This window comes from Vulpes vulpes, chromosome 16 (genome assembly GCF_048418805.1).
Source record: "Vulpes vulpes isolate BD-2025 chromosome 16, VulVul3, whole genome shotgun sequence".
NCBI lineage: Eukaryota > Metazoa > Chordata > Mammalia > Carnivora > Canidae > Vulpes > Vulpes vulpes.
In genome coordinates, this window is record NC_132795.1 from 782,678 (window position 1) to 807,988 (window position 25,311).

At 55.5% G+C, this 25,311-nt stretch overlaps 2 protein-coding genes across 10 annotated transcripts in view; one reads left to right on the top strand and one right to left on the bottom strand.

Annotated features, from left to right (window-relative positions):
• Positions 1–7,196, bottom strand: part of DLGAP2 (DLG associated protein 2) — a 687,758-nt gene extending 680,562 nt beyond the window's left edge. The window contains exon 1 of one of the 3 annotated variants that reach the window (XM_072742322.1): positions 7,020–7,196. In XM_072742322.1, coding sequence (XP_072598423.1) covers positions 7,020–7,037 — 18 coding nt within the window. In that variant the 5' untranslated portion in view covers positions 7,038–7,196. Of the gene's footprint in view, positions 1–6,493; positions 6,626–7,019 lie in introns of those variants that run through there. The other 2 variants (XM_072742318.1, XM_072742319.1) reach the window with 2 other exon arrangements.
• Positions 7,197–12,077: 4,881 nt separating this feature from the next.
• ERICH1 (glutamate rich 1) overlaps positions 12,078–25,311 on the top strand; it is a 46,136-nt gene continuing 32,902 nt past the window's right edge. For 2 of the 7 annotated variants that reach the window (XR_011997999.1, XR_011998000.1), the window contains exons 1-2: positions 12,092–12,204; positions 24,386–24,529. Coding sequence is in view for 2 of the 7 variants with exons in the window: in XM_026002062.2 (XP_025857847.2) it covers positions 12,183–12,204; positions 24,386–24,544 (181 nt within the window). In the remaining 5 variants the exon portion in view is untranslated. Of the gene's footprint in view, positions 12,205–24,385; positions 24,545–25,311 lie in introns of all 7 variants that reach the window. The other 5 variants (XR_003235445.2, XM_026002062.2, XM_026002060.2 and 2 more) reach the window with 4 other exon arrangements.

Consider the following 25,311-nt stretch of genomic DNA (forward strand, 5'->3'; position numbering starts at 1 on the left):
TGGATAGTATTTAGATAATTCCCTATAAATTCGTGATTATCTTCTTAGGCTAAGTCCCCAGAAGTGAAATTGATGGGACTAGTTATACACAGAAGTTTTATTTCAAATAAGTGCTGTGACTTTTAAGAAAATATCAGAGAAACAAGCCAGTGGATAAATTGAGAACCACTGAATACTGTTTGGTGGTTTTGGTGAGCCATGTAACCCATCCTTCACAACAAAAATAAAATTTTTCATCTAATTAGAGATACCATCTAGAACATCTTAGTGTGGACCCAGGATGTTATATCCCAAAATGGCCACAATGGAAGTTTGAAAAAATAACATTCGACTGTTTAAGATTATTTCTACGTTAAAAATAGATCCTATACTGTTTCTAAGAGTAAAAGATGCTCAGAAATTTGTTCAGAAGCTGTCAAATTCCAAAGAACATCAGAATAATGGATGTCACTTTTAAAGAGCCAAAAGTTTCATATCCCAGCAAAATAAAAACAGTGAACAAACGCACCGGCATGTGCGTCCTGTATCTCCAACATCCTCACACAGAATTGGGAGAGACGATGGGCAGAAACAGGGGTGTGCGGGGCGTCTCCCGCAGAGCACCGGCGAGGGAACTGGCTGGGGAGTCACTAACTCAAACACCTCTCGGGTAACAGGACGCAGCACGCGCAGGAGGCCTGGGGGATCGCCAGGTCTGCCCCCCACGGCTTCTGGCTTCTCCTCAACGCCCAGGACCCAGCTCGGGAGCTGGCACAGGGGAGCTCCCGTGGACCATTCCCCAAGGCACGAGCCACCACGGGGAAGGGCTGGAGAACCTGTCAGTGGGAACATCGCAGTCACACGAGGTCCGAGGGGGTCGCTGAGGACCGCACAGAGGAGATGCCACGGGGAGGTGTGGGCAGGGGAAGGGCGTCATTCTGCCGTGGCCAGGTCATGACGGGACCTGAGCGCAGAGCCTAGGCCACCACACAGGGAGTCCTGCGGGAGGAGGAGACACAGACACGGGGTGAGACCCGGGACGGCCAGGCCGTCTGCTCAGTGCTCTTGTTCACACACAGCAAGACTGACAGGGACCTCAGGATGCACCAGGCCACGACCCTCCCTCAAAAGCGGTCACTCTGCAAGGGGAAGAGAAGTCACAGGTGCACCGCAGGGCAAGCGGAGGTTTACCAGCCCGGGGAGCCCTCCCTAGCTGAGCTTGTGGGCTGAGGGACGTCACCGTCACGGCTCCTAAGCTCTGACTTGGAGGCTGAGCACCACTCCCCGAAGTGAGATGAGAGACGGAGGCCACGGCCAAGACGACCCCACTCACCGGGGTCACATTCAGACCACACCGCTCTGCGGCTTTGGCTAAGACAGGTATAGTGGGCACGTCCGCGGGAGCACGTGCAAATAGGAAGGTACGTGAGAGCTAAGAAACCTGAGCTGTCCACGGGCTGTGCGAGCCCCGAGCACTAACGGTAGCAGACACAGGCAGGACGCGGAGAAAGACCCGGCTCCTGACCCCAGAGCTCCACTCCGGTCCCGGAGACACTACGGGGAATACTTGGGAAAAATCATCGTGCCCTTGTGCCGACTGGCTCTGCATGTTTTGTTATCACGTCTCTCCACGTCCGTGGCAAGACACAGCCGTGAAAACACTCTGGTGTGTCCCACATAGCCTCAAACCCTTTGTGCAAAGTCTGCCATGAGAACGCCTTTTCTGATTTAGCACCGAGGAAAATCTCTTCATCGCTGAAAAACAAGTATGCACAGTCCATCCCAAGAGGTGACCTAGGGAGGACATGTATTTTCAGAGTTTTGTGGCGGACCGGGTGAAAAGGAAACTCAATCAAGAACTATGTTAACCAAAAAAAAAAGAATTATGTTAACCCCCCTGGTTGTCACATTTGTTTGTTCTGATCGCTTAAGTCTATTTGATGAACATTTTAACCTTGTCCTCTGTGGTGAGGCTGGGTCAAAACTTCTGGGAAACAGCAAAATAGACAACTAAGAGCAGAAATAATGAATACCCAGGTGTTACGGGAACTCAGAGCGTCGCCTCATGATGCCCAACGCACGATGGCTCAAACTGGGTGCATCTCACTTCATGATCCAAAACAGTCCACGCTTCCTGAGTATTTACTGCGCGCACCATTCTAAGTGCTTCCTTTTTTTTTTTTTTTTAATTTTTATTTATTTATGATCGTCACAGAGAGAGAGAGAGAGGCAGAGACACAGGCAGAGGGAGAAGCAGGCTCCATGCACCGGGAGCCCGATGTGGGACTTGATCCCAGGTCTCCAGGATCGCGCCCTGGGCCAAAGGCAGGCGCCAAACCGCTGCGCCGCCCAGGGATCCCCTAAGTGCTTCCTTTAAACCACGTTCCTTAAAGCTATCCTATAAAGCTAATTTGTATGTGTCGCTCTCTCAGTGACAAGGGACTGAAGCAAATGAAGGTCAAATAAACTGTCCAAGGCCCCTGGGCTGCCCAGCAGGTCTGACTCCAGAGCCCGCGCTCTTCATCACCACCTACGCTGCCAACGCGGATCCTGCTGCTCAAGGCTGTGTGAAACCAGTAGGACAGATTTTCATTTAGTACAAGAGGATAATTTTATTTTGCCCGGCTTATAATATAGACTCCATGGGCCCTAAGGGAATCATTTCAATATTTGTACTTTTGTGCAGAGTATGGTACATCGTTTTAAAGACAATGACCGATTACACCTACAAAGTTACTTTAAATATTTACTGCGTTCTTATGAATAGGCTCACAATGCTTATTCCTCTTTGGAATAATTATTTTCCTGTGGATACACACATACAAAGATTTATCAGACAAAAGTATCACCTGAAGATACATAACCTAACACCATGATGAGAGCTTTAATGTGGAGAAACTAAACCCCCTACATACCACCTGGTCCTCAGGGATAGAAAATCCAAATCAAATTTGGGGAGTTTTTCTGGTTCACAAGCCTGAAAAGTCAAGCAGTAATGACGCTCCAAGCGCAACTAGGTCTCAGGACCAAGGTGTCTCCGGGCACAGCCAGAGCCCCTCGGTCTCCCACAGACAGGTGGTCCCCACGATGTGGCTTCCTTTTCACAGAGGCCATCCCCTCCTGAGTTGAGGGCAAGGACTCCAGGCCCTGCGTGTTTTTAGCTGGACTTTCTGACAACACACAGGCAGTTCCCAACCTTAGGAAATGTCAAGGTCCACAGGAAAGCTCCTCCTCCTGGGACAGGGATGGCACAGTGACTTCCTTCACCCTGAAAGAAGCCCGCCTCTATGCACAGGGCAGAGTCTAGAGGGGGCACAGGGGACCCTCCACGGGAAACAAGCAGTCACCTGGGAAAGTGAATTCACACTGCATGGGAAGTCCAACAGAAGCCTATCAAGCTGATCTAGAGAGTTCATCTCGAAGACCCGCCCAGAGACACGGAGAGCATTGGACACCCAGAGAGGAAGACCGCTGGCAACCAGCCGGGGGGAGGCATCTTCTCTGATGTGCCTGGTGGGAGTTGTGAGAACAGCCGGAGACATGGGCAGGCAGTGTCAGGGCATACGGGGGGGGGGGGCTCCACGAGAGGCTCAGTGGGGCAGCTCTTTCAGAAGCAGGCGAAGCCAGAGCACAGAGTGAGGGCCGTAACAAAGAACCTGGGTCTGCACATGGTGCCCGCATACGGTGCCCAGGTACCCGTGCAAAGAGCCGGATGCTGATGACAACTGGATCAGTCCCTGGGAGGGAGAGGGGCTGGAAGGGTGCGTGCCCTCCCACAAGCAGATGCGGGATGTAAACTGGAATCTGCACCCCTACAGCCCCACCCTGCTGACCCAAAGCCCACAGCCCCCGCTCCCTACAGACAAGTGTGTTTGTCATAAGCAAGCACGGAGCACCGAGCTTAACTTCTGTGTTCACAAGTACCAGGCAAAGCGACAAAACACAGCTGAAAAGCTGGTGTTCGGCTGGGACCCTGGACTCAGAACCAGGGGGGATGAAGAATGATTTTTTAACTTCACAAGATGTCTTGCCTACTAACTTCCTGTATGGTAGCCTATGATTCTTTTAGAACCAACATGCTGGCGATGCTCTAAAGAGGACTCCCATCTGTCCCACAGGATGAATCATAGTTATTTTTATTGTATCCAATGAATGACCGTAGAATATCCTTTCCAGGGGGTCAATAAATGATACATTTAATTAATTTCCCTTTAAAATCTATACTCAAAGTATACATCCTTCAACTCCTTGGGTAATCATGAAGTTTTCCCAAAATACAGTCACAAAGGAATGACAGCATTTCTTCGATTTCATCATGTAAGCACAAGACGAAAGATACTCTGCTTAAGGGAGACATAAGGAATCCTCGAACAATATTAAACACATTTGAACCCTTTAGTTTCACAAGTGCTTGGATTCTGGCATCTGGAATCCAGTGTGACCCAAATGTAGCAGAGCATAGTTTTGCTTTTAATATTTAATTTGGGATTTCTCCCAATTTCAAAAACAAAGTACACAAATATAAGAGAAGCAATAGGTTTCCATGGGGGGGGGGGGTGTATTTGTGTCACCCTGAAGAAAATGCAAAAGGAACCTGAGTTCCATAAAAAATAAATCCTTATTAATTCATCTAAATCACCAGTAACCTAAGCCATACAAAAATAGTGGTAAAAGAATAGATGTTTATTTCTGTCTCAAGCAGGACCACTTTGGGCAACTCTACTGCAAATGCAAAGTTTCTTGGAAGGAAAGGGAACGGATTAACGGAATGAAAAGTTGGCTTACAACGCTCAACTGAGAAAACATCTCTGTGGTGAGAAAACTCTCATTTTAAGCACTTCATCCCTTTGGAATATTTGAGGTGGTATTCCCTTCGCTCACTAAGCTTACCCTGTAGCCTACAATGATCCTGCAGACGGGACCGGACAGGTCACCGCAGTAAATCACCCAAGGCTTACCGATGTCCTCACCCAGGACAGAGGATTTCTGGGGGAGAGTTCATGATGAGGCACAGTGGTTCTCAGACACACAGTAGGATGCACTTGTAGGGGAAATCAGTGGGAGTCCCCCCACACGTATGGACGCCCCCATGCCGGACAGGACATCTGCATCGATGCAGCAAAAGGCAGTGTGCTGTAGGACAGGACGTGCTCCCCTGCTTTTGTCCATTAGGTCCCTACTTTGCCCAGATGTGCCTCAGCAGAGAGGAGCCTGCTTAGTCGTGTTGCCAGATGTGGGGCATAAAATATTCCAATCTGTTCCCTTCCAAGCAATGAAAAAGTCATATCATCTAAAAGGAAATGGTACACATGCTCCACAATTACAGTTGGAGCCAATCTGTGAGTCACTCAGTGCCTGCACAAGACAATTTGGCTACTGGAAAATCCTGATTAATGACTTTTTTTTTTAACACCAGAGTAACAACCTGACCTGCCAAAAAAATCACAATTTTTTTTTCATCCATTCGCCATTTTTTTTTTTTTTTTTTGCCTTGGTTACCCCACTACCTTACCCAGAGACTGTGAAGGAAGAAAAATGGGAATGGTGTTGTAGGCACATGAAGCTCAAATGTAAATGTTGCTTCTTGCAAGTTGTGGGGGAGAGGGTGGGGGTGACGTCAGCCTTGAGACAGGAGAAGGAGCGTCCCCCTGGAGGTGCTACATGGCCTCCCCAAGCCTGTGCTGAGAGCCTGGGGATTCACCGGTCACCAGAGCTAACTCACCATCTGCAAGAAGTGCCAGGGCGGCCAGTTGCTATCACATCCGAGCACCCCACGGACACAGCCAGCAAGGGCCCAGGCCCCCGGGGAGGAGATGAAGCCCCCAGGAAAGCCCTGGTCTGAAGTCCTGCTCTGAGCTCTCCTGCCTCCGAGGTGGCAGACAAAGCTGTGCGCTTCGGAAACCACGCCAGCCCCTGCCGGCAGCGTCTACACCCCCGAGGAAGAATCCGCTACCCATCGCTTAATTTGTAATCGATACAAGGCAGCGGAGGCTGAGAAGTCACGAATTCCCAATTCCGAGCCCCGGCCCGAGTCGCCATGCGTTTGGCAGAAGAGAACGCAGGCGGCTGGAATCGCAGCAGCTGAGAAGTGTGGAAGAGTCAGAGGAAAAGAGGCTGCCCGGAGTTTCCCGAGCAGGTCTCCAACCCCCGGCGGGCTCGGTCCTCCGGCCACCTGCGCCCCCTCCCACCTGCACCTGCGCCCTCTTCACCTGCACCTGCGCCCTCTCCACCTGCACCTGCGCCCCCTCCCACCTGCACCTGCGCCCTCTCCACCTGCACCTGCGCCCTCTCCACCTGCACCTGCGCCCTCTGCACCTGCAGACCCCTCCATCGCCACCTGCGCCCTCTCCCCTCAACGGACTCCGCTCTCTCCATCCGTAGACCTCTCCTGCCTCCACCTGGGCCCTATCCCGTCTCCACCTGCGCGCTCCCCCGTGCACCTGCGGACCTCCCCGCCCTCTGAGGCACTCGCCGTGTCGCCCCCTCCCGACCTCTCCGGACTCTTCGCCCTCACCTTCCCCCAGGTCTCCCGTGCAGCTGCCGGCGAGCCTCGGGGCGCGGTGCGCGCGGGGCGGGCGGCCAGGTGCGCTGGGGCTGCCTCGCAGCCGGCCTCACCTGCTGGCGCTCGCGGAGCCCGAGCCCGCCGCCCCCAGCCCCGGCAGCGCAGGCTGCAGTCATCACAGCCTCATCATTTCCCCGCGATCGCTCGGAGCGAGCCGGAGCCGCCGCCGCCGCCGCCGCCGCCGGGGGAGTCTTGGTTACAGAACCTGCGCCGGGAGCTCCGCGCTTAGCAACCGCCCGAAAAAGCCCGGCGCTCGCGCTCCCACTTGCAGGGCGGCCGCCCCCTCCCGGCTGCGGCCGCCGCGACCCCGCACGAGCCGCCCCGCCGGCCCCGGCCCCCGCCCCGCCCCCGCCCCTGGAGGCCGCCCCGCGGGGCCCGACGCCCCCTCCCCGCCCGCGGCCCCCGCCCGCCGCGCCCACGCCCGGGAGCGCAGGGTCCGAGCCCGCCCGCGAGGCTCGAGGCCCCGCCCCGCCCGCACCTTCCTCAGCGCCGACATCCTCGGCCTGGACTTCGGCGGGCGCAGGGCGACGGGGCGCGCGTCCGTCCGTCCATCCGCCCGTCCATCCGCCCGTCCGCCCCGGCCGTCAGCCCGCGGGGCCGCTCGCGCCCGGCGCACGGTGGAGCTCCCCGCCCGCGCCTGCGCACTGGGCGCCCGGGAGGCCCGGCGCGGTGGGGGGCGCGGGCGGCGGCAGCTGGGGAGGGGCCAGGCCCGGCGGGGAGCCCAGGCCGCGCCCCCGCCCCGCCCGGGCCCCGCCCTGGCCCCGCCCCGGCCCCGCCCCGCCCCGACGCCACCTGTGGCGCGGCCCGCGGGGCGCCCGAGGCGCGGGGACGGGGCGCTCGTCGCTCGGAGGCCGGGCGGGGCCGCGAAGTTAGCGGGCGGCTCCGCACGTGCCCAGCGCCGGGGCCGCCCGCACCCCGGGGCCGCCCGTCCTGCCGCTGCCGAGGCCGCTGCCCTAGGCCCGAGCCGCTCGCTCCCTCCGGGCGCGCTTTCCTGTAGCGCACACGTGCCGCGGGCCGCGGGGTAGACGGGGCGGGGGGAGGGGCGGGGGGGGAAGGGGTGGGGAGGAAGGGGCGGGGGAAGGGGTGGGGGGGAGGGGGGAGAAGGGGCGGGGGGATGCCGCGGGGAAAAGGGCCGCGAGGGGTCGCGGGGGGTCGCGGGTAGAAGGGGCGGCGGGGGGGCCGCGGGGGGTCGCAAGGGGCCGCGGGTAGAAGGGGCGTGGGAAGAAGGGGCGGGGCGTGGGAAGAAGGGGCGGGGCGTGGGGGCGTGGGAAGAAGGGGCGGGGCGTGGGGGCGTGGGAAGAAGGGGCGGGGCCGGGGGGGCCGCGCTGGAGCCGCGGGACCGGCCCCTCCGGGTGAGCCCGGCCGAGACAGGGCGCGCCCCCCGCGGCCGCCGCCGGGTCTGCTCTCCGCCGCGCACAGGACCCCAGCGCGGGGGAAGGACTGGAAGCGCCGTCCCAGCGCCCTGCACAGCCCAGACCCACGGGCCAAGCTCCGACAGACCGTCCGGCAACCCGGGAACGGCCTTCCAAGACCGCACGAGAGCAGGATTCCCAGCCGGGGCCACCTGCTGCGCTCGCCTGCGCGCCTGGGCCGGGCCGGCGCCCCCGGAACCCAGGAACCGGCTGCGAGGCTCCACCTGGGCTCTGGGAAGCCTCAGGGCAGAAAACCCTAAACAGCTGCTAGGAAACCTGCAGCCCGCAGGATGCTTATAGGGAAATGATAGGGATTGGAACAGGAATCAGGTGACCAAAAATACTCGAGGTGAAAAAAAAAAAAAATACTCGAGGTGGACAAGCCGGGCTTCTCCAGAAGTTCCAAAACCTTTAAACAACACCGCTGCCTCCGCAATACTTGTACTTCATAGAATGGGCCAGTCTCGTTCGTCCATTGCTCTTTATTTTTCCACCAAATTCTATATGCTGAGAGGGAGTGGATACAAACTGAATCAAAGAAACCTGTCCACAACTGGATTTTTCTGCAGTGTTTCTAGCATCTTCCAATTTGTCTCTGTGGTCAAAAAATGACAAATCCTACTGTGCCAACCCTCAACCAGAAATCCAGATTCTAGATCAATTTCACTTAAAAATGTACTTCCCTCCTCTCCATATTTGTCCTCATGTTCATCCTTTTGAGATTCATTTGTTCATTCACACAACAGCAACCACAAAAAAATGACAAAAACGTGCTGTCTCTTTCCCTCAACATATGAGCAAAACAGAAAGAACCACAGGACCAGGGGATTTTCAGTCCACAGAGGGGGGGTCATTTTAAAAATATCACCCGAGACAGGGAGCTTGGTGGTTTATTGGGAGGTGAGTCCAAGTGGAGGAGGAGTCCACCGGGGAGACAGGGAAAGTTTATCAGACGCATTACCAAGCTGGCCACCCCTGTAGACACGGGTGCTCCACCTGGCTGGGGTCCCTGAAGGAACCATGTGGACTGCACCTCAGCATTGTTTGAGGTTTGGAAGGCAGGACAATCTGTTCATCTGACTTCATCTCCCTAACCCACAGGTGTTTTCCCACATGCCCACAGCAGGTTCCTCTGGCTGAGCAATGCCGGTACCTCCTAGAGAGGCTGACCAGCAGGGTTTGGGGTGCCAGCCAGTGAGTGCAGCACAGGGCACTTCCGTCAGAGCCCTGGAGATGCACTGGGGTTTGGGGAAGGGGATCTAGGAAGAAGGAAGAGCAGTCATGAAGCTCCAGGGAGATGGAAGGAAGGGCAGGTGGAAGACCCACCCTCGGTGCTCTGGATGGTCGGGAGTAAGTGGAACAAAGCGAGCGAGGGACAGCACAAACGTGCCTGCAGAACAAGCCTGGGGCTTACATGACATTTTAAGGACCCCAAGGTGTATCTTGAATTCAATACAATTCGATGTAGGCTTTGAGCACAGAAGTCAGATGTCCTACGAAGACCATCATGGCATTTGTGGACAAAGACTGTTTTACTTCTCCCTTCCCAAGCTCCATACTTTTCATTTCCTTGTCTTATTACTTGGGCCAGGACTTCCGGTGCATTGTGGGAAGGAGCGGTGGGGGGGGCACCATTAACACAGGGTTAATGTGATGTTAGCTGTAGGGATTTTGTGGGTGCTCTTTATCAAGCTGATGAATTCCCCCTCTGTTCCTAGTCCGATGGAAGTGTTTATCGTGAACACGGGTTGGGTTCTGTCAAATGCCTCTTCTGCAACTATTGATATGCTCATGCAATTTTGACTTAGCTTGTAACAGTGATGGATTACCTTTGCTAATTCTGAATGGCAGTGAGATTTTTAGGACATTTTGGCTGCAATGAGGAGAAGACTAGAGTGGAGTAGGAGTGAGGAAATGAGAATGGAGGTGGGGAGCTCACCTTAAAATGCCTGGAGGAATTCTAGGGGGATGACGAAGGCCGTGGACAAAAGGAACGCTGCCGGGAAAACACCCTTGTTGCGGGTTTTCTAGGCAGGTTATGAGGGGAGAGAGAAGCAGGAGAGGAAGCACAGCGGTCCCATGTCAGGCTCCGCACCTGGGCTGATGGAACCTCTGGGAGGTCACCGAGGGGCAGGTGCACACAGATAAGCCTGTCCTGGACCCCAGGACATGATGTCCTGTGACTTAGGAGCAGGTACAGAGGGTGTGGATGTAGGACACACGCTGCCGATGACAAAGTGGAGGCTGACTTTGCCCTCAGTTCTCAGGTTCTTTCAAATTTGGGTGTGAAGGAGATTAAGGATTTAGGGCGGCAGGAAAACCTGTGGTTTCTGGGAAGATTTTGTGATAAAGCCACCAGGTCCAGAGTGGGCTTGAACTCTGGTGGGACGTTGCAGAAGAGAAGGAAAGTTCACAAGAAGGCCTCATCGAGGACATTATTCCAGCAAGCATCCCCTCCTTCTCCTGCACCAACGTGTTCTAAATAACCTTATTTATTCAGTATTTAACAAATACTGCCTCCCCCCACAATGCCCCCATCTCCCACATCCCTGCCATTCGGTACCTTTGTTACAACAGTGGCCCACACTGACCCATCGTCATCTGGAGTCTACAGGCAACCCCGTTAGGGTTCACTCTTGGTGTTGGATGTTCTGTGGGTTGGACAAGGGTTGCCTGGACTCACCAGTCCCTGAACTCTAAAGTCCTAGTCAGCTGTTTAAGGGATGCCTACGATGCTGTGTCTAGCGAGCCTCTCAAACTTCACATGGCGGGCCCAAGGATGAGCCTCTTGGAGGCTTCCCATCTCCTCTCTGTGACTCCATCCTTCCAGTTTCCGGAAAAACACTGTGGACGCGTGCCGCACTTCTCTGCTTCAGAGCCCATACGAGTCAACATGAAAACCCCTTGTTTTGTCGACCAATATATCAGAAATCTGAGAACTGCGTCCTATAACCTCGGATGCTCTCACTCTGATGCTGGCCGCCCAGTCTCTGTGGGTGCTGGTCGCACACTGGTCTCCCGGCTTCCTCAAGGCACTTCAAGAGGTAGTTCACAGAAGTTCAGCCCTCCGCTCCTGCAGGCTGATGATTTTCCAGGGCTGGCTGGGTTGCCATAATCCCCTGGGGGCCCTCGTCCCAACAATGAGGCCTGTTTCGTGCCTGATGGCATCGGTCCCTCGGGCCTCCTTGGTCCTGCTGCAGACACTGTCCACCCAGGACCCTCACGGGGCATCGCCTCCCCTCTGCTGAGTGCTCTTTGCCTGGCTGTCACCCAGCCTTGCTCCCTCTGCTGCCAGTTTGGCCCATGTGACCTTCCTGTGGCACCTCCCTGACCACCCCCCTCCCCAGCTCCTGCGCACCTGACATGCCCTGTGTCTCACTGCAGTCCCTTCCCGTCTCCCATCATCAGACCTCAGACACCTGCAGCGTCCTGGACGCTGACACGGACAGACGGGGCTCTGGGCAAATGTAGTTCCTGAGAAGGCAATTCAAGAAAGGGAGTAAGAATCAGTCAAGGCCCCGGAGGTGCGGTGGGGTGGGCTGGGGTGCGCAGGGAAGAATCGCACAATTGCACCCGGGGGAAGGGGACCCACGGGGAAGGGGGACAGGGGAGGGGAGGGCGGTGGTCCTCGCGGTGGCCGCCGGCAGGCTCTCTTCCTCCCTTGGCCCTCACGCCCCTGGCTCTGGGGTCCCCTGGGGCCCTGCAGCCCTAGCGATGCCGCGGTGGTCCCCAGCCTGGCCGCCAGGCCGCCCCTCCTGCCGGCCTCCAGGCCCGGGGCCCCTCCCCCGCGACCCCTCCGCTGACCCCGTGCCATGACCCCCACACTTAGAGTGTCCAATTTCAATTATATCTCGAAACTGGGAAAAAATAAGGCCTTCCCCTTTTTTCATTTGAATATCAATGATTAAACGGCAACGCGGAGGAGAGGGCTTGACAGGTGCGCGGGAGGCTGGAGATCCCATGCCCCCGTCTTCTAAGGGAGCCTAACTCAGGACTCCTCCTCTTCCCTCTGAGCATGCGCGAAGCACCATCGGCCACGCCCACAGCCCCGTACGAGCCAATCCACAGCCGAGGAGCGGTTGATTGGCATTCAGCGGGAAAGACCCCGGATCCCGATTGGACACGCCCTGTTGTGGGCGGGCCTACAGGACCGGAATCCGGAAGCGTGGCGGCGCTGCTCCGGCCCTGGAGCGGGTCGTGCGGGGAGAGAGCGGGGGGCCCGGATCGCCATGGCGGCTCTGCGGCGGCACGGTACGCTGGGGGCGGCCTGCGGGCGGGGCGGCGGGGCGGCGGGGGCGGGGGCGGGGCAGCGGAGCCCCCAGGCCCCGCCCTCGGACCCGGCCCGGACCCGGGACCCCTGGGCCACCGTCCTCCCGGACGGGGGGGCCTTGTCCTCCCCCCACCCCCCGCCAGGACCCAGGGCGCTGCCCTCCCCCCACCCCCGGGACCCAGGGCGCTGTCCTCCCCCCTCCCCCGGGACCCAGGGCGCTGTCCTCCCCCCTGCCCCCCAGGACCCAGGGCGCTGCCCTCCCCCCTCCCCCGGGACCCAGGGCGCTGTCCTACCCCCACCCCCTGGGACCCAGGGCGCTGTCCTCCCCCCTGCCCCCCAGGACCCAGGGCGCTGCCCTCCCCCCTGCCCCCCAGGACCCAGGGCGCTGCCCTCCCCCCACCCCCGGGACCCAGGGCGCTGTCCTCCCCCCTCCCCCGGGACCCAGGGCGCTGTCCTCCCCCCTGCCCCCCAGGACCCAGGGCGCTGCCCTCCCCCCACCCCCGGGACCCAGGGCGCTGTCCTCCCCCCTCCCCCGGGACCCAGGGCGCTGTCCTCCCCCCTGCCCCCCAGGACCCAGGGCGCTGCCCTCCCCCCTGCCCCCCAGGACCCAGGGCGCTGCCCTCCCCCCTCCCCCGGGACCCAGGGCGCTGTCCTCCCCCCTGCCCCCCAGGACCCAGGGCGCTGTCCTCCCCCCTGCCCCCCAGGACCCAGGGCGCTGCCCTCCCCCCTCCCCCGGGACCCAGGGCGCTGTCCTCCCCCTGCCCCCCGGGACCCAGGGCGCTGTCCTCCCCCCTCCCCCGGGCCCCAGGGCGCTGTCCTCCCCCCGCCCCCCGAGACCCAGGGCGCTGTCCTCCCCCCTGCCCCCCAGGACCCAGGGCGCTGTCCTCCCCCCTGCCCCCCAGGACCCAGGGCGCTGTCCTCCCCCCTGCCCCCCAGGACCCAGGGCGCTGTCCTACCTCCCCCCCCCCCCCCCCCCGGGACCCAGGGCTCTGCCCTGCCCCCTCCCCCGGGACCCAGGGCGCTGTCCTCCCCCCGCCCCCGGGACCCAGGGCGCTGTCCTTCCCCCCACCCCCCGCCAGGACCCAGGGCCCTGTCCTACCTCCCCCCCCACCCCACCCCCCGGGACCCAGGGCGCTGTCCTCCCCCCTGCCCCCCGGGACCCAGGGCGCTGTCCTCCCCCCTGCCCCCCGGGACCCAGGGCGCTGTCCTACCCCCACCCCCTGGGACCCAGGGCGCTGTTCTTCTCCCTCCCCTCCCCCCGAGACCCAGGGCGCTTACCCCCCCCCCCCCCCGACCCAGGGCGCTGCCCTCCCCCTGCCCCCTGGGACCCAGGGCGCTGTCCTACCCCTCTCCCCCCCGGACCCAGGGTGCTGTCCTCCTCTATTTTCCGTATCCACGCATCCAGGGGTTTTTAGATGCCACATATAAGTGGGGTCATATTGTATTTGTCTTTGTTTGACGTATTTCATCTAGCATGAGGCTCTCAAGGTCCACCTATGTGGTTGCAAATGGCAAGATCACCTTTCTTAATGGTTCAGTATACCGTTGTGTATATACACTACAACATCTTCATTCATCCATCCTGGAGGACCCCTAGGCTGTTCCATGCCTTACCTACTGTAATAGTGCACCAGTGAACATGAGGGTGCAGATACCTCTTTGAGCTCCAGATTTCATTTCCTCTGAATAAATATTCAAAAGTGCAGTTGCTGGGTTGTAGAGAAGCTCTATGTTCAACTTCTTGAGGACCCTCCACACTGTTCTCCAGAGTGGCTGCACCAGCTTGCATTCCCACCTACAGTGTAAAAGGGCTCTCCTTTCTCCACGTCCTTGCCAACATTTGTCATTTTTTGCCTTTTTGATTATTGCCATTCTAACAGGTGTGAGGTTATTTCTCACTGTGGTTTGGATTTGCATTTCCCTGGTGACTAGTGGTGTTGAACATCTTTTTATGTGTCTATTGGCCATCTGGATGTCTTCTCTAAAAGAATTTCTATTCAGATCCTCTGCCCGTTTTTTAATTAGCTTGGTATTTTGTTGTTGAGTTGTGTACATTTTTCATCTATATTGGGTGTGAACGCCTTCTAGGTGTGTGACTGGCGGATGTCTACTCCCGGTCCCCAGGCTTCCTCGTCCTGTTGATGGGTTTGTCTGCTGTGTGGAAGCCTGTGGCTTGATGTGTCCCAATTGTGGATTTCCACTTTTCTTCCTTATGCTTTAGGTGTCCTGTCCAAAAATCATCACCAGGACCCATATCGAGAAGCTCTTTCCCTGTGTTGTCTTCTAGGAGTTTTATGGTTTCGGGTAAAAGCGAAGGTTTTGATACATTTCTTATGTTATTTGGATTGGTTCAGGCTGTGGTTTTCTTTTTTCTTTCTTTTAAAATGGATGATTGTGGTTTTGCCCTTTGAAATGAGAAGTCAAAAAAAAAATGAAATGAGAAGTCAAATATCCATTTTAGTTAATAAGCACTTGCATAAAATATGAAAAAGTAACTAGGGATCCCTGGGTGGCGCAGCGGTTTGGCGCCTGCCTTTGGCCCAGGGCGCGATCCTGGAGACCCGGGATCAAATCCCACGTCGGGCTCCCGGTGCATGGAGCCTGCTTCTCCCTCTGCCTGTGTCTCTGCCTCTCTCTCTATCTCTCTGTGACTATCATAAATAAATAAAAATTTAAAAAAAAAAAAAAAGAAAAAGTAACTAATTTCTCAACCAGGCAGAGTATGGAATCAGTAAATAGAGTCCCCATCTCTGTGGCTTCCTTTATAGGAAAGCACTGTGGGTGCCTCCCTCTTGCTCTCATCCCACTGAGTCTTGACTTCACTTAGTGAGCCTTAAACACCGATCATCATAGGTTAAAATGGCTTAATTTCTAACCAGTCAGATGTTAGTCTCCAAAATGAACATTAAAACATCTTAATGAGTGCTCACACCACTGCTTTTACACACACGCACACACGCCAGAAGGAGTGAAGGCTCTGTGGGATGGCTGTCAAGCCCCCAGTGTTTCTTCTCCGTCACACCGGGGCCCTTCCTGTAGTGCACATCCCACACGTTGTCATGACCCTTCTAAGCCTCACACTGAGTGCTCTTCCCCCTGCAAGATGTCGGGGTCATCTTAGTGCACCTAGTGAACTTGTAAAAAGCTTTCTCTGCTCACCAAATTAAGATGGATGAAACCCTGCATTGTTTTACTCATTTAGGAGCCTTCTCTAAAAAAGCTCTCCTTCCCCTGGGGGATAGGTGATAAAATTGTCAGTGAGGTTTTAAGACACTGCAGTCAGAAGGATGGATTAGAAAGCCTTGGAAGTGTAAAATTTAAGTGGGAAGCAAAATACTAGTTTTGTGAGTCTTTTTAACAAGATCACTGAAGAGCACGTCTCAGGGACAACATTCTGCTTCCAGAAACACTTACTGGGAGATTGCAGTTGGAAAAGTCTGAACATTCGTAACTTATTGAAGCCCATGGTTTGGGAACCGTGCGGCGGAGAGGGCCGTGGCTGGTGCAGACTTGCCCTCACAGCTCTGCTCTCTTGCCGCCCAGTGCCCCTTCAAAGACACCGGGTCGCGTGCAGAACTCGCACTTAACACTCGCTCCCACAGCAAACGGTCACGGAGTCTGCTGAGCGTGTGTGACATCTTCATGCCCTGGGAACACAGCAGGGACTTGGACGCTTTGGCTCTAGCTAGGCAGGTTCCAGGCTATCCCTTCAGGCTACAGTCACTGCTGTGGCTGAGCCACATCCCAGGAAGAAGATACTCCGCTCTGGCACAGACCGAGTAAGCATGACAAGGGCAGGCTGGCATCCCGTCTGAAGCTGGACAGCAGCCGGCTTCCCTGGGAGCAGAGTGCTCCCCCTAGTCGTGTATCTTTCTGATGCATCCATCTCCTCTGAGACAATTTGTAGGATTCATGAGGAGGATATTTTGCCTTTGCAGCAATACTACTTGAGTAAGAAGCAAAAAAATTTTTTTTAATGTGCTGTATTTAATGTGGAGAAATGTATGAACGGTACTAGCAGATGTCTCCTGGACAAGCCTGTGAGTTAGCAGGCAGGCAATGAAGTGAACAGCCCTCCAGGACTGAAGCAACTCACAGGAAGGCCCCCATGTCCTAAGTGGTGGGGAAGTGGCTTCCTTCCCTCTGGGGGAGGTGGGCCAATATCCAGCGCTTACTGGAGTGCTGACTCAGGTGGGGACTGGCTGTGCTCATGCTCACGGGAGCAGAGGTGGGGACAGCCTGCAGCAGCAGGACAGCATCCGGAAGGAGAAGGATGGCCAGGTGGCCTGGGTCGGCCCCAGGGCCAGCTCTTTGGGGAGGGGCACTCCCAGGAAAGAGGCAGGCTGCAGGAGGGTCTGGTCCCCTTCTCACAGGCTGCTGGCCTCAGTAGCTGCACAGTTAAGTCTTCACACGAGTTCCCAGGTATAGTGTCCAGCCACCTTCCTCCCAGGCGCCTCCCCAGGCCGCCTGCCCAGGCCTATCTTGTAGTGGGAGCACAGTACTTCTTGAAGTAACCCATCCATTTTGAGGAACGCTGCCCGCCCTACTTCTCCTTGGGTGTGGTTTTGCTGGAGCGTGTAAGGGGAGTCTGGTAGCTTGTCCCACAATGCCTCCTCTGCCTCCTCAGAGGCTGGAGTACCTCGTCCTCCCTGCTTCCCAGCCCCTGCTACGGGATGCTCTGCACGCTCCGGAATGCCTCTCCCGGGAGGCATGCTCCAGCTGGCTTCCAAAACAGAGGATACCTAACTGCAGGCAGGCCAGCCTGCTGAGAGCGTGGGCTCCGTCCCCGGCCAGGAGGGACACGCTCGCCTCTGGTCCGCCGTCTGCAGACCAGAGACGCCCCTGTAGACGCCCCTGGCCCTCACTCCCCGCTCCTGTGCCGATGAGATGAGCACTGGGTGGAAAGCGTAGAATGAACAGGTTCAAGAGCATGGCAGAGTGCCCGTGTCCCAGCAGTGCACCTCTTTCTCATCCGGCACCCCCACCGCGGGCCAGCCACTTGTTGACCCTAAGATCTCTCATCATGATGAAACGGTCATCTCCTCCTCTCACATGATCAGGATTAAGTGAGTGAGTGTCTGTGGCCCTGGCCTCCCACCTCTGCACACTTGCATGTTCCCCAGGATACCACATCCAGCCCTGACCTATCTCCACCTACACCTGCCTGCCAGGCCCATGAGGCAGATGGCCAGGTGGGGGAATGTGTGTAGTGCACATAGTCCCATTGCTTCTTAATGAGACCTTGCTCCTGCCCTGCCTGACCTTCAGGGGATGAGCCTCTCCTGGGAGCCGGGAGTATGTGGCCAGCTGAACCACTGGAGCCACAAGGTCCTTGTCCTCCAGGGACCCTGGCTGGGTGCAACCTGCACTGTGAGTGGTCTCAGTTCCAGCTGGCCTCATCCCCTTCCCTGTGTCCTTGCCTCTGTGTTCAGCATAACCCACCCCTCACTGTGGGGCTATGTGTGGTTCAGGTGCTAATGACAGCGACCCTGGAGCAGTGGGGCTGGGATAGGGTGTCTGTGTGTCTGTGCGTGCAGGTGTGTATCCATGTGTGTATGTGCATGCACATACATATGTGCATGCATATGTGTCTGTTCGTATGTGCACGTGTGTCTGCATGCATGTGCATCTCTGTTCATGTGTGCACAAGTATGTGCACATGCATGCGTGTCTGTTCATGTGTGCACGTGCATGTCTGTATGTATCTCTGTGTGTGCATGCACATGTGTGTCTGCATGTCTGTGCGTGCATCGTCTCCCATCACACCCTCAGACTTACATACTCTGCCATCAGCCCCCTCTGGAGCCTCAGAACCACAGGCTCTGGTTGGGATGCACCTGTACTGGAAAGAGACCTCTGTTCGTCTGCTGAGCTGTGTGCCTCGTGGCTGTGGGGGCGCAGCTTCATCCTTGGGCCTGTGAAGCTTCCTCGGTAGAAATAGCCCGGCCCGGCTTTACTTATTCATGTGAGTCCTCAGGGCAGAGCCAGCAGGGCTGGATCAGCGCCCCTACCCCAGCCTGTCAGCCCCCGTGAAGGTATGTGCCCTCTCACACACGGCTGCCCTCTGGGGCATCAGATCAGATTCCTGTCTGAATTCTGCTACCAGGCAGGCTTCCTGTGCTCAGCAGGCATTTCCTGAAATGAATGACTTGGGTAAGAGACAAACAGATGGCTCTGTACAGACCACGAATCCTGGGCCCTGGCTACCCAGAAGCAGCTGCGTTGGGGTAGGAATTGTGAGCTACCAGAGGTTTCGAGCATAGCGGGGCTGGTGTTTGCTCCCGTAAGGGACAGATCTGAGAGTGGACAGGGTAATTATGGGAAGGGGCAGGGCCAGCAGCAGGAGGGCCAGCCAGCCTGTGGTTGGGGTTTCACCGGTAGGTAGGGACAGCCGGGAGTAAGGCAGCAGCCCTGGGGAACAGAAGTTTCCTGAAACATGGGGACTGACCTTGTAAGTCCAGTGACATGTGGGTGGTTGCAGACTGCTGTCTTGTGGATCAGATGTAAGTCCGGGTGGGGCACGTGGACAGAGTGAGTTCTATCACCTGGACACCAGGTGCCCACCCTGAAGACACAGCAGCAGGCCCCATCCCTAAGTGGAGGTGGGTTTAAGGACCCTGAGTCGTTGGCACCTCCCAATCTGTGTTGCTCTCCCCACCCCTGCAGCCCTCCCAAAGCAGGTGGTTAACCTAACTGCTGGTGCTAGTGACCGGCTGCCAGCCTCGCCATGTGTGCTTTGGGTGGAATTTAAGATCTAGTAGATGAAAAAGCCAACATTCATGAAATTGGGAAAAATGAAACTTTTGGCGTAGGCAGGAAAGCATCCTGTGTGTGCCCAGGACATGAAAGCCAGTGTCCGAGGGGCACGTGAGCCTCGTGGGGCCGTGCTGCTCCCTTAGCATGCTCGGTGAGGCCGGGAGCCACCCGGCCCTGCATCCCTGCCATGTCCCCGCTGGGACAGACCTGCTGACGGCTGGTGCAGTAAGTCATGTTAGACACTCTACAAGGAAAAATTTAGGACAAAGTTGGGAATTTTTTTTTTTAAGTGAAGTTTTGGGAGAAAAAAGAATATTCAGTAAATCTAATCCTTAGATGGGATGAGCACATCAGACTGGTCATGGTGTATGTTCTGATTATCTCCCCTTTGAGTGCCATTTGTGGTTTTATTTTGAGCACTGTTTCCCTTTTAATTAGTACTTCAGAAAGCTTGCCAACTCTTGCTTAAATCTTAGCTAATTATTCTTTCATTTATGATTCTATTATGAAGCTCATTAAGAAACTCATTCATTAAATTAGCATATTATCCTGAACTTTCCTTTCTTGTGAAGTGACATAGTACTATTATGAATTTATTCCCAGATTATAGACAATGGTTAAATACCTAGCCTCATTATTGGGATAAAATGGAAAAAATAAAACATTGAATATTGTTGAGAAAGCTGTGGATAGGCTGGCAGGTACTCAACAGGCATTTAAATATAGTCTTTCTTGAAAAGATAAAACTCAAACTATCTAGTTCCAAGAAATACAGTAACCCTGACAAATTTCAGCTTCGAGTGTCTGTTGCACCCTGGTACACCGAGCCAGGATGGAAGCGGGGGTGACGCGACCCAGGATTTGTTGTTGCTAACACCGTGAGTGTGCGTGCGTGTCTGTGGCTGGTGTGCCCTGGAGGGTGTGCCCCTTGCACCAGGCTTTGGTGAGGAGGGGGCACGATCGCTAAGCCACTAAGCTTCTATCCGTGTCCTTTTCTAGTCTGGTTTCCGACAGCAGTTTTTCATTTAAATATGGTTTCAAAAAGCCTGGTGACTCTCGATTCTATGTCATCACTTCCCACTTGTCAGTGTGTCCACTGGAAATTCTATAAAGGTGCGCCGTAAACCTATTCGTTCTATGTTTTCCTCTCAAAACGTTTAAAGGTTAGCGTCACTGTTTGGGGTCCCTTCTACTTTTGTGTGATTCCCAGGAGTATGTGGTCCATCCCTTCCCCATAACATCCAGCCTTGAAACTCTGGCATTGGAGCTGGCTTCTTTCCTCGTGTCCTCAGATGAGCTCTACACATATTTTGTTTGTCCTCTCCGAGTCGGGCTTTTCCAGACACACTGGCCTGTAGGGATGCTAACGGGGGTTTTGATATACTTGTCTGGAGAATCACAAATGAGGAAACATCATTTCTGCTCTCAACCATCCCAGGCTCTCCCGATGTACAACGTGTGTCTAGTAGAACGTAGCTTTACCCCCATTTGAAGTGAAGTGTGCCGTGTACGCAAATATTGAGAGAGTATGTGCTACTTTGTGACCAGAGTGAGCTCACTCCTTGATATTATGGGGTGCGTTTTCTGTACCACATATTTGTAATCTTCTTTTGCTTTTCTCAGGATGGGGTATTACACAAGAAAAAGTTCCTATTTCCATTTCTTTTCTCATACGAGTCTGTTCGAATGGAACACACTGCTTGTTTGCTCCCTTTGGGAGCCTGCCGGCCAGGAAGCACAGCTGACGTGCAACCCATTCCCTAGCGGGAGCCAGCTCACCTGCCACAGGTGTCCTCAGGCTCTGCTCTTGAGGCACAGCACACAGGAGAGCGGTTTCCTTGAAATGCAGCCATTTACACCTTTGTTAAAAAAGGAACACACTCTTCCCTTTTGTATACTCAGATGTTAGATTTTAAAACCAGTAATTACGCTGAAAAAGAGTTAATGTTTGTAGTGAGTAAACACACAACTTCAACAAACCAGAAGTGACAGATGCTTTTAAAAAATAATGCTTTATGGGCAGCCCGGGTGGCTCAGCGGTTAAGCACCGCCTTCATCCCAGGGCCTGATCCTGGAGACCCTGGATCAAGTCCCACGTCGGGCTCCCTGCATGGAGCCTGCTTCTCCCTTCGCCTGTGTCTCTGCCCACCCCCCCACCATGTCTCTCATGAATAAATAAATAAAATCTTCTTTAAAAATTAAAAAATAAATAAAAATGATGATTTACTATGTACCAGTATCCTGAAAAAAATACTGGTACCTTCTTCTATGTTCTGCTTTTTTTTTTAGCATGAATCACTATAGAGATCTGGCCAGTTGGTAGACATGCTTTGTTTACAGAATTAAGTCCCTATCTGTGGGAAATCATCCAGCAGTTCAGAGGGTACGTGTTTTATTCATAGCTGGAGGCTCCAAGTAGCAGTGAGAGTTCAAGTGGCTCTGAGACGTGTTTTCAGGCCTAAGCTAGCCGACTATTTCTGTTTAAATAAACCCTGAGCTCTTTTAGTAATAGGAAACTCCAGATGACTGCTCCATGCGCCACGGTGTCCCTGGACACCAGGCACTGCCGTGTGCCGTCGTGCGGTGGGCAGGAACAGATGCTCGGGATGTCTGCTGGTCTTGGGGCGCAGCTGTTCCTTCCGGTCCCCCACAGCATCTGACTCCTGACGTTAACCTCCACCACTGAGTCTCCAAGCCTGGGGTAGAGCGAAGTGTGTCACTGTCACCACGTCTTCCAGCAATAGTAGTTGCCAGAAAGTTACTTTGTTACACACTGCTCTTTAAAGCATTTGTTTTTTTTTTAACATAATATTTTTGAAAAGACGTTATGTCTTAAGTTGTGGCAATTGAAAGCATTCCGTCATCATGCTTAGCAAATGGTTTCATTCTGAGATACCTGGATGTTCGGATTGGGTTAAGATTTACTAGTTAAAATTCTCCTTGTTATAAATAAATAAATAAATAAATAAATAAATAAATAAATAAATAAATAAGAGTAAATAAATAAATAAAAGTTAAATTCTCCTTGAAGAGAAAAAACTCCCCCTTGATACTGAGATGCACATTGTGACACGTCTTAGATCACCTCTTCTCATGCCTGGAGATGGTGCAGTTTGTGAGCCAGCTGTGGATCACAGATAATAGAAGGTAAAACCAGTATTTGCCAGTGTCTGGTGTCCAAGGCAGCCTGAACAAGTGTCAGGAATTGTACATCAGGCACTTGTTCCCCGTGGTGATGTCATGACCAGGAGTCGGGGTGGGAACAAATCTCTCCAACCTTCCCGCTGCCAGAGCACAAGCATGCTGCCACCAAGTAGCTGGACACCAGGGTTGTCCTGGAGAAGCCTGTGGTTCCACAGGAAAGGGTGGGTTTTTGCTTGCGAGGTTTTAACATCTGTTGCTGTAGGACAAAAATCACGGTGGCCCCTGGAGTTATAAGATTCTTAACCCAGCTCAGCTTAGGATGCTGGAAGTTTCTCTTTCTCAGTTTTTGGACTTTTTAAATTTTGGACAGTTTTTAAATTTTAGGATTAGGAGAATCACCTTTGCCGTTTATTAAAAAGTAACCTGAACAGATCCTCTTGATCTCTTTGAACCTGCCCTCCCCCACTCTTCCCCTCACAGAACAGCATAGGATGTAAACTTATAGAACTTTTAGGTTTGTATCTGCTTTTGTTTTCAAATCCTGCACATACAGCCTGCTTTCCTGCATTCTTACGTTGTTGGGAGGTTGTTTGCAGTAACTGGTTGCTGTGCGTGCCAGGTGTGCAGCCGTGGCGTCCTGGACGGATGCAGTACCGTGCACGTGCGACCAAACGCGTCTGTGGCAGGACCGTTGTACCGGTGAGCTCCCTGCACCCCAGGCCCTGCCAGTGACCCCGGCTCCTGGAGCAGCTCGTGGTGTCGGGAAGTGGCCACGGGCCGCGGGGCACAGGTGCAGGGTCGGAGAGGGGAGCTCCGTGCTGCATGCTTAAGATACCAGGTGCAGCGTGTGTCGGGCACCAGGACGCGTGTGTCTGTGTTGGGAAGCGTGTAAGGAAGAGAGGTGCCGCAGAAAGTGCTCGCAGGTGGGGCGGGAGCGCGTGGACGGCCAGGCGCGGTGGGCACAGTCACGTCTGTGTCGGTGCCACTGTGGCCGGGGCATTTCCGTCCGTGTGGCGGTGGGAGGTGCCGGGTCAGCCCCCCTTCGCGCAGGGGCCTCCCTAGGGGGGAGCCCGCTGCCATCCGCAGCCGAAAGCCTGCGCCTTCCCTCTGTACCTGCTGACGACCACGGGGCGTTTCTTGTGAGCATCGTGCAGAACAGGCTGTTTGTCCCCACAGTCCTGTTTGGGTGACGCGCCAAGGCACGTGCCTGTGACCCCGCCGTGCAGAAGGCTTTGGGAACACTGCGCCTGGGCAGATCGTCTCGGAAGCGCACTTTGCATCGGGTCCCGCGCTCCCGCAGATTTTGTAGAACGTTCAGCAAAGTCAAAGCGCCTGGGGAATCTCTCACTGCTAGGACGTGCGGTCCTCGACGCCAGCGTCATTAGCAGGGCTAGCTTGCTTGGCGCAGGGGAGCGCCCTGCCCGGGAGCCGGCCCGGGCCGCTGGGTTCCCACGATTCTCTCGGGTCTCCACGGAGGAGGGGGCCCTTGCGGATCTTTAACCCCGAGCTGTGTTTTTCCAACTGGAGCAGGTCAGTGGGAGGCCCTCCTGTGGCCACTGCCTGGCAGCGTCCCCGCGCGCTGGCGCCCAGCGTCCTGACCCCAGGGCAGCTCTCTCCTGTTTTGTTGTGTCTAAATTTACCAAGGTTAAAACAAACTCATTTTATTAACCTTTCCCCTCACCTTTTCCAGGACGCTGCTTTCAGGTTTATGCCTGTTCCTTATCCACACTTCAGGACAAATATTTATCCATTATGACGGCTTTCCTTCCAGTTAGAGCAGAATGCCCCCTAACCTAAACCCAGTGAAAAACGTGCATGAGCGTGAAGACGCGGGTCGCTTCCTAGCTACAGCCGTGAGCGTGTGCAGTCATGGTGGATGCAGCAGCCCCCTTGAGTACACACCGGGTTCATATTCACCACAACCCAGGCCTGCCGCCCGCTCAACCCAGCCTGGCTCCTGTCCCCTGCGTCCACACCTGTGGGCATCCCAGGCTGCTGCTCCTGTGGGGAGGGGGTCCTCTCATGGACCAAGCTGGGGGGCCCCTGATAGAAAGTACAGGGACCTGTGAAAGGTGGTGCTGGGGGTCCTCCGAGGGATGGTCCTGGGGGCTCTTGGGGGGACAATGCTAGGTTGTTGTCACATACATCCCCTTTTCTCTCTGATGGTAAATATCAGGCTACGTCTTTATTTTATATAAAATCCATTTGTGATTTAAATGAACTACTAAGAAGAATTCCTCTTTCTTTGTCACTTGATTGTAGTGTTTGTGGAAAAAGTGCTGAAGAGGCTTTTCCCTAGTCCCTGTGGCCAAGAGAAGAGTGGACCCGTGACTGCACCTTCGGAGCAACCAGCCGAGCGAGCGGCCGCTGCGGAGGTCACAGGCAGCAGTGTCCCCACGGTGCCAGGTGACGGGCTTGCAGGTGTGGGGGGTCAGCGACAGATTTCTGGCAACCGTCACATTGCCCCGGAGCAGGCGGCTCTGGCCTGGCCGCGGTGGGTGCCAAGCTCCCTGGCTCTCACAACTGGCAGGGTAGGGGTCCCTGACCTGTTCTCCAGGCCAGGGTGCTCAGGGGGCAGAGAAGGCAGCAGTGCAGCCTCTGTCCCAGACCAGCTCAGGACTCTGCTGGGTGCTTGGGTTCACCAGCACGCCGCTCTCTGGCCCCGGAGACCACCGTTGACCCTGCCGGCCTCGGCTTCCCATGCCGTGGCCACCCTGGCCCAGCCGCTGGCCCTGCCTTGGCTCTGTCCACACAGCACAGGCTCCTGACAACTGTCCTACTTTGGTCCCTGACACACTGGTGTTTGGCAGAGGTCTGCCCAAGCTCCTCAGACAGGAGGGTGGTGGCCGTGGAAGCCTCATTAGCTGGCTCCCCGGCAGCATGGGGTCTCCCGCTGGCAAGGGGCCACTCTGCAGGGTTGGGGCACCAGCGAGCGTAGGACACGTATGGGCAATGCCTGAGTCCCGTCCTTGGGCTTGTTTCTGGCTCTTCTGGCGTGAGTCTGCTCTGGACTTTGTTCCCACGCCACTATTCCTGGGCGCTGGCCTTTCCCCTGCCGTCCTCCCGATGCAGGGTCAGGACACAGCGACCACCCCTCGCCAGAGCCGGGGCGCACCGGGCAGCCACCGCTTGCTTTCTTTGGGGGCTTTGTCCCATATGCACAGTTCTCAGACCCACACTGGCCCTCG